The 18560-nt window shown below is 24.0% G+C and overlaps 3 protein-coding genes across 11 annotated transcripts in view; 2 read left to right on the forward strand and 1 right to left on the reverse strand.

Annotated features, from left to right (window-relative positions):
* Nucleotides 1-37: 37 nt before the first annotated feature.
* Nucleotides 38-8335, forward strand: LOC122860927 (calpain-A). Of its 8 annotated transcripts, none has more exons than XM_044164998.1 (12): nt 38-200; nt 536-668; nt 4217-4581; nt 4653-4760; nt 4841-5633; nt 5709-5926; nt 6002-6044; nt 6335-6464; nt 6835-6981; nt 7206-7333; nt 7405-7600; nt 7805-8327. In XM_044164998.1, exons 1-12 carry the CDS (start codon nt 121-123, stop codon nt 7888-7890), a joined length of 2427 nt encoding a protein of 808 aa, XP_044020933.1. In that variant the 5' UTR covers nt 38-120; the 3' UTR covers nt 7891-8327. The 8 variants fall into 8 exon arrangements, with proteins under 8 accessions (XP_044020933.1, XP_044020934.1, XP_044020938.1 ...); XM_044164999.1 differs by having other exon boundaries at nt 7405-7682; nt 7805-8189; XM_044165003.1 differs by lacking the exon at nt 6835-6981 and having other exon boundaries at nt 39-200; nt 7805-8335.
* A 555-nt stretch (nt 8336-8890) lies between these two features.
* LOC122847844 (trypsin-4-like) lies at nt 8891-9902 on the forward strand. Its single transcript, XM_044145701.1, has 4 exons — nt 8891-8894; nt 9045-9359; nt 9418-9680; nt 9759-9902. The coding sequence occupies exons 1-4, from the start codon at nt 8891-8893 to the stop codon at nt 9900-9902; spliced, it is 726 nt and encodes a 241-aa protein (XP_044001636.1).
* A 56-nt stretch (nt 9903-9958) lies between these two features.
* Nucleotides 9959-18560, reverse strand: part of LOC122860928 — a 40813-nt gene continuing 32211 nt past the window's right edge. The window contains exons 6-15 of one of the 2 annotated variants that reach the window (XM_044165008.1): nt 18267-18488; nt 18022-18171; nt 17598-17949; nt 14701-15077; nt 14381-14636; nt 14049-14276; nt 13782-13965; nt 13326-13502; nt 12599-12701; nt 9959-12349 (exon numbers count right to left, since the gene is read on the reverse strand). In XM_044165008.1, the coding sequence (XP_044020943.1) occupies nt 11051-12349; nt 12599-12701; nt 13326-13502; nt 13782-13965; nt 14049-14276; nt 14381-14636; nt 14701-15077; nt 17598-17949; nt 18022-18171; nt 18267-18488 (3348 nt within the window). In that variant the 3' untranslated portion in view covers nt 9959-11050. Of the gene's footprint in view, nt 12350-12556; nt 12702-13325; nt 13503-13781; nt 13966-14048; nt 14277-14380; nt 14637-14700; nt 15078-17597; nt 17950-18021; nt 18172-18266; nt 18489-18560 lie in introns of both variants that reach the window. The other variant, XM_044165007.1, reaches the window with a different exon arrangement.

Genomic DNA, 18560 nt, shown 5'->3' on the forward strand with positions numbered 1-18560 from the left:
GGAGAGACTAGTTGGCCTTGCTTACAATAAATTTGACAATATAGTTTACTCTGTGAAGTTGATCTGTCTTATCTTGATATATTTACTAAAAAAAATTGGTATTTGTTTTAATAACAAACCATGCCAAATTATACGTATTATTATGTAAGAGCTGTCTCTGATCACAATGGACACATCAAGACTGAAAAATTTTTAAAAGGGTATAAAAAAAAAAAATTTCTATTTACAAATTATTTATTCTATTTAATTTTTCTTAATTAAAATGTATTTTTTTTTTTTTCTATTTTATTATTTTTTAGTTATTATCTCATATAGAATAATAAATTATTTTTTATTCGATTGTTAATACTGTATAACTGGACAGAAAAAATTTCGATTTTTCATTTTTTATTTATCACATGTTATATGCATAAATTTTTTGAAAAAATAAAAATTTTAAAGTTTAAAATATAGAGCTTATAAGCTTATTTTTGATTTATTAGTTTTTTTTTTTTTATAAAATTATTTAATGATTATTATTTAATATGTTTACCAGAGATCCAAATTTAATAGATTTATCTCAACAAACTTGGACAACACGTGGACGATATAATCTTCTTTCTCGACAATTACGAGGTGGTCTATCAGGTTCTGGTGATGTTCATCATCCTGCAAATATTATATTCAAGGTATGGAAAAAAAATCAAGTTATTTTTTTTATTATTAATCAATATTATTCCATGAATTTATGGCTCATTGCCAGTATATTTTCAAATCAAATTTTTAAAGTTTAATCATATTTTTGTTTCGATATATTTTATGTTACAATATTTTCAATCAAAACAATTATGATAATTGAAAAAATATATAAAAAACACAAAATTATTTCAAAATGAAATTTTTTGGTTTTTAAATTTAATAATATTTTTTAAAAATATCATTAAATTTTATTTTTTACTTGTAAAAATAATAGTAATATCTTCATGGTTCATCAACCTTTTAAAAAAAAACAGAACATCTATTTTTATAAAATTTAAAAAATATAAAAAACTAATATACATGAAAGTTGTGTTGAAAAAATAAATTTTATAAACAAAATTAGTTAATAAATAATTATAAAAAATATAATAATAATTTAATAGTATAACCTTGAATTAGATATAAATGTTTTTTATTTGATTGAATCGATTTCTACGACGCAACCGCAAAAAAGTCTCTTATCATATTGCAAAAATGTGACATGTGTCTTTGTGTATTTTATCACAACGAATTTAGTCATTTTTATTTATTTATTTATTTTATTTGTAATACAAATTTACTTTTGTACATTTAGACATTAACACTGTGTTTTATTACTGTACGTATTTCGTAGAAATATTTTATATCGTGTTACTAAAACTGGTTCATTCTTTTACATGTAGTTTGTTGTTGGCATGACAGGCGTTGTTTCTTCCAAATATCTGCAGTGTTTAACGAACCATCGAGCAAGTTATATCGCCATAAAATTATCATTTTTAATTATCAAAAATAATAATACAACAATCAATAGAAATATTTCAATTCTTTGTTTTTTTTTTTCTGTTGATTAGTTGTTGTCAAGTGATTTTAAGTGAGTGATTTAAATTATTTTTCATTATTTGTTAACTTTATGAGCATAGAGCATTTTAAAATGAAAAATTTTTTTTTTAATAAATAAATAAATAAATAATTATTTTGTCAACAATAAATTAAAATAAAGAAAAAAATTTTTCTCTTTTTATTTGTATAATTCTTTTCTCAATGTTATTGTTTTATTTATTATTTTTTTTTTTTTCATTTTTCTTTATCGTTTATTTAGTGCAATATGAGTTGTCCATGACCTCGTCATAATAATAAACCCAATAATAATTATCTTTTTTTTTTGTTACGACAAACTGGCAGCAATAACGTAACAACTCGTTTAAACTATTCAGTTAAAATAAAAAAAAATAAATTGTGAAAAAATATTTGATAATAAATAAATTAATCATGACTGAGATAATATTCAAAAATAAATGATAAAATAAACTATAATAAAAGAACAGGAAATATAACAGAAGGTTAAAATAAGGTAGCAGAACAGTTAATCACCAAAAAAAAAAATTCAAATAATGTGTCTTTGTCGTTGAATTATTCATCTCACAAAGAGACATTCTAAACATTATTCTAATACAAACAATATAGAAAAAAATTATATAAAAATAATAATAAATTTAATTGATTTATTTTTTCAAGGTCAAATTCTAATTTCATTGAACTTTGTATAATGTTTTCAAACGATTTAAAAAAACAAAATTCCTAGACCTTGAACCGAGTGAAATAGACTATGAGCCATCAAACCAGGTTCAAATTTTTCTATAAATTCAATAATAATTATGATTATTTCGTTATATAATTTTCTTTACTCAATTTTTTTTTGGTCCAGGTTGTTTGTCCAAAAAATACCTTCAACAATTTCGCGAACGACAACCATAAAAAGCCATAAATTAACTTGAAGTTTACCTTGAACTCGTTCATTCATCCATTTCATTAATTAAAAAAAAAAAAAAAAATACCAACCGAAAATAGATTTTAAAAAGTTGAAATAAAAATTATTTAAAAAATATTTTAATTACAAATATAAAACCTGATTTTTCATATTATCTTTAAATTTATTTTTATATAAAATATTAATTTTAAATTAACTATTAATTTTTATTTTTAAAATATATAAATAGTGTCAATAAAATAATAATGATGATTATGTACACTTGGAATTCATTGTTCATTGACAAATAAAATATTTATTTATTTAACATTTCTTGGATTCATCATGTGATTAAATGGAATCTATTGATATATATGAAAGTCACGTATATACATGTACTATACACACCTCAATTTACCTCACGGCTCACACAATACTTGTATAAAATTTGATATGATGATGATGATGAATCATAATATTTATTGACTAGTTCATACAGCAACAGCAGTCAAGTCTCAATCCAGTGAATTCAGTCGGTTCTATTTGAGTGAGAAGAAACTAAAAATAAATAAACTCAGTTCATCACCTGTTATTTACTTTAAAAATTAATTATACTTATCATTGTGTTGATAAACATTGATTATTTTGATTATTAAATATTATTTTGATATCTGTAAATAAGGTGAATTTGTATTATATTTTATCATGAGTTACTATGGTAATTATCCTCAGCCTTGTGGCTATGGATGGAATGAACAAGCAACACAACCTGCTGATCCTGGTGATGATGTTTTTGTTAAATCAGAATGTGTTTCTAAACGTACATTACCATCATTATTTGCAATTAAAGTGGTATGATTATTAATGTCAAATTTATACTTTAAAAATGTTACATAACCTTTAATTTTATTGTTATGGTCTAGCTTTAAAATGACAACAAAATATATCTCTTAATTTCGAAATTTCTTGTGTCAATATTTGTTATCATTTTTTTTTTTTTTTTTCTACCTAAAACTATTATTATGATCATGCAATAAATGTAACTTTATTATTAACTAAATTTTTCTTATTATAAATAGTAATTTAATTTTTATTTTAGATTTATTTTTAATAATTTTAATTATGTTATTAAAATAAAACACAAGATAATCTATTAGAAGGAAAAAAAATATATTTTTAACAATAGATTAGTATTGGCTCTATTTTTATATATCCGTTGCTTTTTTATCAAAAATGTCCTAATTTATTATTGTGATTATTAGAATTTTATAATGACTTTATTTTATAATTTAACAAATAAAATTATTCATCAGTTGATTTTAGCAGCTTGTTGTAGAGGCTGAAATATAATTAAGATTTTTTATTTATTTTGTTTGAATATTACAAGTTGTTTGCAATAATTTTATTTGATAGTTTCGAGTTAATTATCATGTCTTTGAGTACATACAGTAGTCGTTATGATAATTATATGAAAAAAGGAATTGCAACAATTGAAATAACACAAACAAAATGTTCATTGACTGATGAATATTTACCTAGAAGTGGATCATATAGTAGAATTAAAGCTCGTCCACCAATTAGACCATCTGTTACATTACCTTTTAAAATATCACCCAGTTATAATGACAAAGCTTGTCGATCATTTACAAATTATATTGGAAAATCTTGCTTCAACGTAACTTGTTATATCTATAAAAAATTAAAAATACTCTTTTAACATATGTATTTATAATTTAAAAATTAATATTTCAGCTGGGAGAAAAAGGATCTGGTCTACGAGCTCCTGGATCTATTCAGGATTTTAATCAACTACGTCAAGAATGTCTATCTGGTGGATATCTCTTTGAAGATCCAGAATTTCCAGCAAATGATTCATCATTGTTTTATTCAAGACGACCAGATCGTTATATAGAATGGAAAAGACCAATGGAAATTGCTGCTAATCCACAATTATTTGTTGAAGGATTTTCAAGATTTGATGTACAACAAGGTGAACTTGGTGATTGTTGGTTATTAGCAGCTGTTGCTAATCTCACCATGTATCAGCATTTATTTTTTCAAGTTGTACCTGAAGATCAAGATTTTGATGATAACTATGCTGGGATATTTCACTTCAGGTAATATTATAATATAATATTATATTAAATGAAACATTTGTTTAATTGTTTTTCGATTTATATTCAAATAGATTTTGGCAGTATGGTAGATGGGTAGATGTTGTTATTGATGATCGTTTACCAACTTACAATGGTGAATTAATGTACTTACATTCAGCTGAAAAGAGTGAATTTTGGAGGTAAAATATTATTATTTATTTATTAATATATATAAGTATTGATTGATTATTTTTAAATAATTTAAATTAAATTTAAATAGTGCATTATTGGAAAAAGCATATGCTAAACTTCATGGTTCTTATGAAGCATTAAAAGGTGGTACAACATGTGAAGCAATGGAAGATTTTACTGGTGGTGTTACAGAAATGTATCAAATGGAAGAAACACCATCAAATTTATTTAGTATATTATTAAAAGCATATGAAAGAAATTCAATGATGGGATGTTCAATTGAACCAGATCCAAATATTTTAGAAGCTGAAACACCACAAGGTTTAATACGAGGACATGCATACAGTATAACTCGTGTTAAATATGTTACTATTGAAACACCAAATCATCCAAAGGGTGGTCAAATACCACTTTTACGTTTAAGAAATCCATGGGGTAATGAGGCTGAATGGAATGGACCATGGAGTGATCAATCACGAGAATGGAGACTTATACCAGATGATGAAAAAGAAGAACTTGGTTTAACATTTGATATTGATGGTGAATTTTGGATGTCATTACAAGATTTTAAAAATTTTTTTACAAATTTAGAAATTTGTAATTTAAATCCAGACTCATTGACTGAGGATGATTTAACTGCTGGTAAAAAAAGATGGGAAATGAGTGTATTTGAGGGTGAATGGGTTAGGGGTGTTACTGCTGGTGGTTGTAGAAATTTTTTGGAAACATTTTGTCATAATCCACAGTATCGTATTACACTTGAATATCCAGATGAGGATGATGACAAGTGTACTGTTATTGTTGCTCTTATGCAAAAAAATAGAAGAGCTCAAAGAAGAATGGGAGCTGATTGTTTGACAATTGGATTTGCAATTTATCATGTATGTTTTGTTTATTATATACATATATTTTAATCATCAATGACAAAATTATTTATTTATTTTGTTTTAAATTAGCTGGATCATCCTGATCGTTTACCAAAACCATTGGATATTAAATTTTTTAAATACAATGCATCTGTTGCAAGATCACCATCATTTATTAATCTTCGTGAAGTTAGTTGTCGTTTTAAACTTCCACCTGGTTCATATTGCATTGTACCAAGTACATTTGATCCAAATGAAGAAGGAGAATTTCTTCTTCGTATATTTTCAGAAAATAAAAATAACATGGAGTAAGTAAATTATTTTATTTCAATATTTTAATCAAATAAATTATATTTAATTTTTAATTTATTTTATTTATTCAGGGAAAATGATGATAATGTTGGTGTTGGTGAAATTGATGACAGGGTATGTTGAGTCAGCAATTATTAACTACGTCATTTATTACATTACAATATCAATTACCCTCAGATTAAAAACAAAGATAAATATACTTTTACTTTTGCGTTTAGTCAAGGTCAAAAAAAAAAAAAAAACGATGAGTATTAATTATCACAGGTATACTCAGAATAATGAAAACATTTCATAGGCTTGGCATTAAATTAAATAACAATAATAATATAAATTTTTCAATAATTAAAATTTATTTTACAGAATAAAAATTATAAGCTTATAAATATTTTATTATTATTTATCAGGTTCGTGAACAACCAGAGCCAAATCGTGACGAGGATAAAGTTCGTGATTTCTTTAGAAAACTTGCTGGTGATGATATGGAAGTAGACTGGATGGAGTTGAAAGAAATTCTTGATTATGCCATGCGAGTCGGTACGATATTATATAGATTTAATAATTAATAATTAAAAATATTTAAGTTTATTATTATTTTAATTTTATTAGTTAATTTAATTAAAAATTTTAGTTGGTTACTTGGCTGTTGTATTCATTGCTTTTATTAGTTTTTAATTTAAATTATTTTATTATTGTTATTATTTGTGGTGAAGGTATCATTTGTCTTTTTTTTTTTTTCAATTCATAATAATTTGCACGCTTGCTGGATCTATTAACTATTTTATAAAATATTAGTTATGATATAAATTAATTATATTAATTTAAATTTTATTATTGAAATAATTATTGATCTGCATGTGTGCAAATATAAATTAGTTAACATTTAGTGTATATTGTTGATGGTTAGACCTTCCATCTTCCTCACAACCTACCGAGGCACGTCATACAGCTCCAGATAATCCAGAAAATGGCTCACTCATCGATACACTCATCTCAATACTGTGTGGTATTATATGCAATAATGAGCAATTTAATAAAACTGATAACGTTGTAGGTAAGACACTCAACATCATCAGCATCTCATGTATTATATTATTATCTATATTAAAAACCTATTATTGTGTATATATTTTTTATCATCATAATGTATTTGTTGTCACAGTGACCAACTTGCTTAAACTAATAATAATTGTTCGTGTGTTTGTTTTATTTTTTTTTAAATTGTTTTAGCTAATTATTTTAAATAAAATTTATCTAATTTAATTGTGTTATTTTTAGAAATGCATAATGAAGGATTTAGCAAGGATATTTGTCGTAGCATGGTGGCAATGATGGATACTGATCATTCTGGAAAACTTGGTTTTGAAGAATTTAAAACATTGTGGAGTGACATTAGAAACTGGAGGGTTAATATTTAAATATTATAATATATTTATAATAAATTTTTTATGTTATTAAATTATATTAATTATTTCAGGCAGTATTTAAAATCTATGATAAAGATAGTAATGGTTATTTGAAATCATTTCAATTAAGAGATGCTCTTTATAGTGCTGGATACAGATTAAACAATCATGTTCTAAATATTCTTGTTCATAGATATGGAACAAAAGAAGGTTTAATACATTTTGATGATTTTATTATGTGTGCTGTTAGAATAAAAACAATGATTGGTAAGAATGACTTTGAATTCGATGGAGATGAAGCCTTTGCTGATTATTAAAAAAAAATTATGAATAATATAAAAAAAAACAAGTAAATAATTATTATTCATTTACAAAATAACACTATTATTTATTAAATAAATAATAATTAATACTATTTTAATCATTTCATATTAATAATAACAAAAAGATTAAACTGCTTTTATGTTGCAGACATCTTTCGTGAACGAGATCCTGATCATACTAATTCAGCAACTTTTACAATGGAAGAGTGGGTGGAAAAAACACTGTACTCATAAAAAGTTGATTAATCAATTATCGCTATTCATTATTATATATTAATACTCGGTTGTTATGATAAAATGTCATTGATACTTGCATTAACAGTATCAATCTTTTCATTATAATTAACATTTAATTATTACTAATTTAATCTAACATGTGTCTATCTGGTATATTGCATTTTTTTCGTATAAGAAATTTAAAAAAAAAAAAAACAAAATTCATCATGTTTTCGTACTTTGTTGTTAACTCTTAATATATATTTCATCAGGGAATTTATAGAGTGTTAATATATATTCTATAAGTTATTTGTATGTCCAAGTTTATTGTTTTTTAAAAATTATTTTCGTTAATATTATAAGTAAAATAGTATTTTTAAGAATTTAAAAATGTAAATCATGAATATTTTTGAAGAAATATTGTATGTTTAATAAATATATATTTAATTCATAAATTTGTATGTTATTTGATGTCTTTAAAATAATTATTTATTAAAAATTTATTGATATTTCTTGTTCGAAAAATAACAAAAAAAAAAAAAAAATAATCACATTTTTGAAGGAAAAGAAATATGAATAAACAATTTTTTTTTAAATAAATATAAATTAAATGACATACTTTTTTTTGTTTGTCTTATAATTTGTAATATTTGATTATTAATGTGTTTTGAAACAAATTTGATAAGAAATCATATCTGAATTTTTTACAAAAAGAGATAAAAGTCGTTAAGTCTTTTTGAAGGATTAAATAATTTATTTTATTTCTGCGGAATTTAATAATTTATAATATAAAGATTTATGTTTGAAATAAGTGTAAATAAAACTTGATAAGAAATCATGCGTATATTTGAAAATTTAATACGAAGAAGCAAGAAGACGAGAGACCTTGCGAAGAAGAATTTAATTTGATTACTCAAACATAGATAAATAAAAAAAGTAGAGTATAAAAATTGAAATTAAACTTGAATCAGATACACTTGTTCTAAATCAATTCATTTCAACAACTAAATTAATAACAATGCGTATGTTTATGATAATAAATTTGATAACATGTATAAATATTTTAATTTCCGGTAAGTTCTTTTATAAATTATTTATTCAATTAAGTAAAAGAAATGTAATTAATCTGTTTGACGAAATTTTTATTATTTATTGTTTTCTGCCTCCATCAGTTGTCGATGGAAATTCAGCAAAAAAAATTTACGGAGGACAAACAGTTGGTATTCATAAACATCCATATCAAGTATCAATACAATATAAAAATCATCACATATGCGGTGGTGTAATTATTTCCTATGAACATATACTAACAGCTGAAAGTTGTATTTCAGCTAAAAAAAATGTATTTTATGGTAATCTTCAAGTATTGGTTGGATCAAATGATCTTTTAATTGGTGAATCACCTTATCATTTTGAAATTCATCAAGTAGCAAATATAATTTGTCATGAAGAATATAATCCACTTAAAAATTGGATCAATGATATTGGTAATAATACATCAAATAAATATTTAAATTTATAAATTAATAAATTTATTTTAATTAGCTATTCTTAAGGTGGAGTCACCAATAGTTTTGGTTGATGCATTAATTCAAACAGCATCTATTCCAGTACGTGGTAGAATCTCAAGTAAATATTTTATAACTGGTTGGGGAATAAATCCAGTAACTAATATCATGACAAGATATCTTCAACGTCTTGATGTCAAAGTAATTACACCAAAAAGTTGCAGAGACAAATATCATAACAATGTTTTTTCAACACAATACTGTTTATTACCAGTTTTACCCAACACTGGAGTTACATTAGTAATTAATAAAATTTAATAAATAATTATAACTATATGACAATGTTAATTATCATCAATTTATGTAAATAAATTACAGGGTAATGGTGGCAGTCCTGTCATGTCTTCAAGAACAGTTATTGGAATTATCTCAATTGCTTCTATAGACATTCATAAACCTGTTATTCATACTCGAGTTTACGAGTATGCCGATTGGATTAAACAAATGATAAGAAAAATTTAATAATAGAATGAAAAAAAAACAATATATAAATTGATAATAAATAATCATCAAAATAATTACAGTCTAGTAAATTTTTTATTTATCAACAACTACAAAATACACAGTTAAAATTATATAATTAATTTATTACAGTGATTAAAATAATTTATTGATGACAAAATAAATAATAGTAATTTTAAAAAAGTTTAAATAAATAATATACTTGAGCGAATTTATATAGTGACGCTGAAAATTGATCGTTTATCAGTCAGTGATCCTCTCAACATTTTTTTTTTTTTTTTTTTCAATTTTTTCTATTTAAACTATAAAAAAAAATAATAAAAATAATAATAAATTAATTATGTTATATGAATACATAAAAAATTAATTTTATGAGCTTGAAAAATTAATATTTATCATCACGTGTATTATTTTGATTTTTTTTTTACAATCAAAATTGACTAGAAAAAAAATTAAAATATAAATAAATACATTTATATTACAATAATATTTATTTACTTTTTTTTTTGTTTTTAAGTGCTTTGATTAATTGAAGAATATTTGACAATAACATTTGACTTGTGAAAATTTAATCCACTACACATTTTGATCTTATGAATTGTGAAAATTAATTTTTTTTTCTTTCTATTTAATTATTAATAATTATTCATCAAAATTAAAATTAATTTAAATCAACTAATAATTTTACATTTTTTAAATTTCGTATTTTTTTTCTACAAATAAAAGCTTTAAAATTATAATTGAAAAATACAGTCTTTAATTATTTTTTTTTTGTTTTTTTTATCATTCACATAAAATCCATGTAATTATTATTATTATTATATTTTTTTTATTTGCAGTTGATATGAAATATTTCATTTTTAAATAAACTGCATTTTTTAAATCATTAAAATTAGTGGTTAAATTTTGTTTTGAATATTTTTTTATTTGCCACCATACGACTAGATTTTATATTTTTATTTGTTTCTGAACAATTAAAAGATTTTTATACATTATATATATATATATTGCACTTAATGCGCCCTTTCATAATTTATACACTATTATGATTTATTAATAATTTTTTTATTTATTTTATTTTTCTTCATATTGGTCAATTAAAGATATTTTTTGTTTTCATAATGAATTGGTATTTTGAATTTCGAGCATCAATTACATGCTGTTATTTTATTATCAATATAATCATCATCATCATCATCAGCAAATTTAATAGCTCCATCATCATCATCACCAATAAAATCATAAAATGATTCACTTGTATTTTTTTTAATACTATCAACTTCAACACCATAATCAGGACTTTGTATTTGTTTTTTAATAAATTTATCTTTTGTTTTATTATGTACTTTAATTGGTGATTCATATTTATTTTTATTTAATTCTTTAAGTTGTATATTTTCAGTTTTTAATTGTATATTATTAATATCAGTTGTATTAAAATCAGTCATATCTTTTAAACGACATTGTATATTTTGAATATTTAATTTTGGTAATATAAATTCATCTTTATCATCACAATAATCACCTTCATAATCATTTGATGTATAATTTTTTTTACAAACTTTATAACTAACTTTTGTTAAATCTGTTAAATTAATTTTAGCAATATCTGTTAATGATTTATTTGTTTTTGATGAAGAATCACTAAATTCTTGTAATTTATTACGTATTGATGCTGGTGTACGTTGTTTATCATCATCATGATAATTATAACGTTGATAATTAATATTTGTTGCACTTTTTGGTCTTTCATGTTCTTCAATAATACGATCACGTGTTAATTTTGGTGTAAATTTATTATTATCATCATCAATTATTAAACGATTTGGTATAACATCAATTATTGGCTGTTCATCATGAATATTTTTAGATAATGATTCTTCACTAACACGTACACGTGATTCTTCAAGTATTCGATGAATTGGAAGTAAACCTTCATTTAATCTAGCACGATATTCATTTATAATTTCATCATGTAATCTACTTTCACCAGGTTCAAGTCGTCTCAATGCAATTGGACTTTCAATTGATAAATTATAATCATCTGTTTTTGTTGATATCATACGTTTATATTCAGCTGGTGTTAATGATGTACCACCTTGATTATCAATTGATAATTTTAAATTTCTTTCATCACATTTACGTTCTGGTATTTCTTCATAATGATGATCCTCTTTTATATCATCAATTATTCCATCTTCATCATGATCAAGAGGTGGTATCCAAACAAGAAATGCTGGATCCATACCAAGATATGAACCTGGTGCTGCACCAGCATTAACAACATTATAATCATAATAATCTAACTCAAGATCTGTATCTTGATTAACAAGACTAAATTCTGAACCTGGTCCTTGTAATAATCTTTCACGATTACGACGATCTTTTGTCTCTTTGCCACAACGAAGTGTTGATATATTTGATGATGTACTTGCTGGTGAAAAACTCTGAAAATGTATAAATTAAAATTATATAATACAACTGTTATTTAATAATAAATTATTAATTAATTTTTATTCAAAAATGAAATTTAAAAATGAACTAAAGGATCCCGCGTTTTGTTCAGCATAAATTGGACAATAAAATAAAATATAAAAAAAAAAAAAAGTACATGTTTTTTTTTTCTCATTTATAATGAGAATGGATGGGACTACCTTTGCTTGCAGGATGGATGATTTTGGGGGTGAGACGCTTACATTATTCCCGCTGGTCGAGCCACTCGCTGTACTACATCGACGGCTGTCTTCTGATATTGATGCCTCCTCGGAAACTGGACTTATTGGCCCAACCGTGCGAAGCCTAAAAAATAAGAAAATAATTTAATTAATTGTAAATATATATATACTATTAAAAAATAATAATTAATTTTAAATATTTTAAAAAATATTATTAAGTTTTAATAAAACAATGGCATGATGTTGCGAATGTCTATATGACTTGTGAAACAACTATGGTGCCATGCTCTCTGTAAACTAATTAAAAAAATATTTTGTTTTTTTTTTTTTTTATCTAGAATATAATGTATTATATTATAAAGAAAAAAAAAAGACACTAATTAGCTTGCACATATTTATGGAAAATTGAAAAAACAAAACTAATTTTTATAAACGTGCAAAAAAAAAAAAAAGTTTTTTTTGTCGTTTACGAAAAACAAAAAAAAAAAAAAAAAAAAAACATTACTTTATTTGAACTCCATTCAGCAATTCTTGAGAAGATTGCAATAACATTGATGAATGCACTAAAAACAGATATATACGAAAATATTGTGATTTTCTTTTTTAATTTAAAAATAATTTCGTATAGCTTTTAATTTGTTTTTTTTTTGTTTTTTAATATAGTTAAATTGTAAGTTTGGTATATTTAAAAATAATTTAATTAAATAGATAAAATACAATCAGACAAACATGCCCAAGGTCAACTTACTTAACTGGACGTGCGTACTTGACCTCGGGTTGGCCAGATGATGTGATTGTACTTGAAGTTGATGATCTTCTCGATGGAGTACTTTTTGCACTTGCAATTATTGTTTTTAGTGATGTATTTTCATCGTTATCTTTTTGCATTGGTATTATTGATTCTATGCTTTGTTCATCTTCACACCTATTATAAAAACTCATATAGTAATCAAATAATTTTTTTAAATTTTAAATAACTTTATAAATGTATTCAAATTGATATGTAAAAATTGATTATTTATATAAATGAAATTTTACTCTATTTATGAAAAATATTATCAAGTTTAATTACTCAAACTGATGCAAATTTAATTTTATTAAATTTCATAAAACAATGTAATTTAATATCTCAATTTTTGGAATTTAATTTTACATTATTTGGAGATTAAATTTAATAGTATTTTTTAATAATTACAAAACTTACTCAGCTTGGGTTTCAGTGCTTTCATATCCATCTTCTAAATCTGCTGTTGTTTCTTCAAGTCTTCCATGACCAGAGGGATTATTTCTTCGTGGTAAACGAACGAGAGATACAACTTCGGATATCAATGTTGATGATGATAATGCTCTTGCTCGTCTTGTTAGACCTTGCATAGAGCCACTACAAACTAAATAAAACAAATAACAATAATTACCTATTGCTTATGAAATTTAATAGTAAATGTTTTTGTTAAATAAAATATAATTATACCAGAATTATCAGTTAAACTATCAAGATCTTCAGCAACTTGATATTTTCTGTATTTGAAAGCATACTGTAGTGCAAGAAATATTGATAAAATAAACATAAAAATTAATAGTGAAGCAGCAACAAGATGAGCTGGTGACATTAACATTGCCCATCTTCCAGCAGCAGCCATAACTTTTGGACCAATGAGCATTGTCGTTTCTACAGTTGTATTTTCAACTTGTGGTTTCACTGTGAAATATCCATTAACGTATCATGTTACAAATTTCCATTATACTTGAGTAATTAAAAATATAATAAAAATTAAATTATTTATTTAATTAAAATATACGTACTGTATACTGTTGCATGAGCAAGAAAACCACCAACACATGATGTTTTTGCAACGACTATTTCATCACTGAAGAATTCAAGAAGAATTGTCGAATCAGTTGAATAAATTGTACCAGATTGTGGTGAATTTTTATCAATATTTATATCAGCTAAAAGTTGGGCACTCAATGAATCACCATCACGTGCTCTAACATACTGACCATTACATGGAAATTTTGTTTGATCAAATTGAAGTTTAATATTGTAATCTGGTTCTGCCTGTTGATAATAAAAATAAATAAATAAAATTGAATTAATATTTCAAATTTTTAATATTACTTACTTGAATAAGCCAAAATGATCTTCCAGGACAAGCTTGTGTACTTGCTGCAAGTATTTTTCTAGATGTATCATTTTTAATATTAATTAAACAACCACAACGACATTTTGTACCAATTTCAGCAGTAACTTCTGGTCTATCAGCAGCAAGTCCTTTACCATGATTACATTCCCAATCATCAGTTGTCCAATTACTATTTAAATCAACTTTATTTATTCCACCACATGATTCTGTTTCAACGGCATCACCAACACAAAATTTTGCACCATAACGAGGTGGTGGTGTATCACAAAATCTATAACGATTTTTAACACCACCAACGCATGTTGAACTACATGGACTCCACTGACTCCATTCACCCCATCCTCCTGCATCACTTTCTACAATGAAATTCAATTTATATATTAATTAATGTTACATTTTTTTTTAATTTTCATTTTTTTTACTTTTTAAATGAGTGGGTGTGTGGGGAAAATAAAAAGTTTACTTTGGCTTCAACTTGATAAAATTTAAGGATTATCTTGAGGATTTGTGATGGACAAAGATCAAAGTAAATTCAACAGACGATAAGTCATTTTTTTTTACAGATCTCAGTAATAATATATATGATAGAAAAAGCTACTTTGGTCCGATAAAAGACACATCCGTGTGGTCTTGAAGCTAAAAGAGAGTCATATGTCTGAATGATCTTAGCTCGTCTTGAAATTGTTCTTTTTACTATTTTTATTTTTTATAGCTTCTCTTGGCTCTTTTGATAACCCTTGAAAATGGACTCTTGGGATCGTTTCTTTACTGAATACATAAAATAAAAAATAATAAAATTTAAAAACCAACATTAAAAAAAAATGTTTAACAAATAAAAATTACTAAAAAAAGCTATAATATATTTTATTAAATTATCAGAGAGTAAAAAAAAAAAAAAACAAACTAATTAAAAAAAGAAATGCAAATAAATCTGTTTGAATAAATAAGAAATTTTTTTTCTTTTTTGATCAAGTGGTATATTGGTTTAAAATTTAAATAAATTTCTTGAATATTTTGTAAAAAAAAGTGGATGCAAATTATCTAAATGTAAAATAGTAATAAAAAAAAATAAAACATACATAAACATACAACAACACCATCATATTTTCAATTTTATTCTTTTTTAAAAAAAAAACAATTTATTCCATTTCATTGTTTTTATTTATATTTTTCTTTCCCCTGTCATCATTTTTATTCTAAGAAAAAAAATGGACCTCCAGTGATGCTATTCAAAAGCACTTTAGAACCTTCAAGAAAATACTATATTTTTTTTTCTATTCTATTCAACAATAGCTTACCCTCAACTAGGTTCTCACTGATGTGCACATAAAACTACAATAAAAAATTGAACAAAAAAAAAACAACTAAAAATGTACAACTAAATAAAGAAAAAAAAAAAAAAAAAAGTCTTTGTGCTTTGTAGATATATAGTCGAGGTGTCAGTGTAAAATAGCCAAGCATTGAGGCTAATTTAAATGAAAATATAATAAAATTAGCCTATGACTTTGGGATGGAAAAAAAGCTCAGTGTTTATTTCTATCTAATTGTTGACACTGTCCAATTTTAAATTGGTTCATTTTGTCATCTAGAATTACTTGTCAATCATACAAATTTTCAAAATAAAAACATTGACAAATATTTATTTATAAAATTATAAAATTACTGTAATTAATTTATAATAAAAGTAAAAAAAAAAAGTTAAAAAATATCAACATTATTTATTTTTTAAAACTAGTATATTATTTAGTAAAAGCCATTATAAATTAACTTGATAATAGCAAAATAATAAACACGATAAATATCAGTTTGAGTCTATATGTTGTTTGAATTAATGTGGTAACAGTATCCACTTTGAAAATGTATTATTATATAGCCTCTATACATTGCCATTCGCAAATATATATTTGATTAATATTCTTGTTGTACGATAAATAATTACGCCTTGTTGCAGGTATTTTATAAACTCGATATTATCATAGTAAAAAGCTCAGTACCGTAAAATTATACAGCTACAATGTTTAGACACAGAGCTATTAAAAAGCTATGAATTAAATTTTCATTTGAAAATTCATAAATTTTAATAATCATTATTATTTTATGAAAAATATTTTTAAATATAATTTTATATTTCAAGATTATTAATTGATAATTACTAGGCTATTCTATGAATATCGAAAATCGATGAAAATTTTTATTTTCTTGTTTTTTTTTTGTTGATGAATGCATAAACTTTGATGGCTAATCTCTTCGAGTGTTTGTTACGAAAGTAATTTTTCTACTTCAAGTAAACATTGACATATATATAGAGATATTATTCATCATCATGAGGATCAACTTTGATAATAAATAATATACGACATGACAATATAATACTGAAATAATAAATTGATAAAAAGTTTTTTAAAAAAGTTTTGTTTATTAAATGACAAATATGATAGCTTTTAACGTTGATGTCTAACATACTTTGTGATAAATTAATTAAGTAGATTGTGAAAACTGAAAAGTTGGTGGAATATTGTTGGACAAGTGAGATAATTGAGTATGACACAGTGTGTAAGAGTGAAAAAGATTTATCAAAGGAAAAAAAAAATGAAAAATAAATTTCACTTTGTCATTGAATAGTGACTTTGTTCATAGCTGAAGAAAATGACTTGCAATTGAGTAGAATATTTTCTCTTTTAAATATATTTAATACAAAGGATATTTTAAATAATAAAATTATAAATTAAAATTGAAATTAAGTTTATAGAAAAAAAAATTAATATAGTTTTCATTTTTAAAATAAAAATATAAATTTAGTGATTATATATTGTTTTCAATTTCTAAAAATGATTAATTAATATGTGATAAAAATAATTAATTGGTAATTAATTTACCTTGAAGTGGAAATGTTGGAATGCAATCAACTCTAACTTCAGCCATTGCATTATTAATTGCTTGACTGACATATACAAAGCAATATTCAACAAATTTCTCAGTAAATATTTCACAGTCAAATGTAAGTGTATGTTTTCCAGGTGGTGCTTTAAGTTCAGCAACATAATGAAGTGTTGATGGTGGTGCCATTGATGCAACATCTGCTCTAAGACGTCCATAAACTCTAACACGATCACCTTGTAAACGACATGATGGATATTCAAAAAGTACTGATAAACCACCAGAACTTCCATCACATGGATATACTGATCTTGCATGAACATTAAAAACATATTGACTTGATGTTTCAACCTGTAATACATATCATTTTTTAAATATTTTTAAAAACTTTATATATTTTTTGCCAAATTTTAATTAACGTACTTTAATATATGCACTTGTTGTTGGTGCTGTTGAATTTACATCAGCTGGTTTCAATCTCAATGCATAATGTCCAGCAAGACCAAAAAATTCACATCTTAAATTGAGTATTTTTTGAGCTGGAAATCCAGTAATTTCTTCACTATATAACATCTAAAAAATAAAATTAAATAAACATATTAATTACAATTTATAAAAAAAATTTTTTTAACGCTTTGTTGAAAAATATAGAAAATTATTTTACAAACCTGAACATTACTTTTATTTCTTGGATCACATGATAGTACACTAGCACCACAATAAATTAATTGAAGTGAATAATTATCAACTGGTCGTGTTGGTGCTGGTGCACATGATATACCATCATAATCAAGAGTTGCCAATACAGCTTGATCTGGGTAAGTGTTAAAATGTTGTGGTTCAAGAGTAAGTGATGGTGTTGGCCATCTTACATCCAATGTCGTATGCATCTATTAAAAAAGTATATTCACCACAATTATTTAATTGTCAATTTAACAATTTAAATATAAAAAAGAGAAAAT

This window comes from Aphidius gifuensis, linkage group LG1 (assembly GCF_014905175.1).
Source record: "Aphidius gifuensis isolate YNYX2018 linkage group LG1, ASM1490517v1, whole genome shotgun sequence".
In the NCBI taxonomy this organism is placed as follows: Eukaryota; Metazoa; Arthropoda; class Insecta; order Hymenoptera; family Braconidae; genus Aphidius; species Aphidius gifuensis.

Excerpts from the sequence above, each read along its gene's own strand:
- LOC122860927 (XM_044164998.1), top strand. The coding sequence starts at position 121 with ATGCCAAATTATACGTATTATTATGTAAGAGCTGTCTCTGATCACAAT. Across the intron at positions 5,634-5,708 it reads TTGGATTTGCAATTTATCAT|CTGGATCATCCTGATCGTTT; the intron begins GTATGTTTTGTT and ends GTTTTAAATTAG. Across the intron at positions 6,045-6,334 it reads TTGGTGAAATTGATGACAGG|GTTCGTGAACAACCAGAGCC; the intron begins GTATGTTGAGTC and ends ATTATTTATCAG.
- LOC122847844 (XM_044145701.1), top strand. Across the intron at positions 9,360-9,417 it reads AAATTGGATCAATGATATTG|CTATTCTTAAGGTGGAGTCA; the intron begins GTAATAATACAT and ends TATTTTAATTAG. Across the intron at positions 9,681-9,758 it reads CCAACACTGGAGTTACATTA|GGTAATGGTGGCAGTCCTGT; the intron begins GTAATTAATAAA and ends AATAAATTACAG.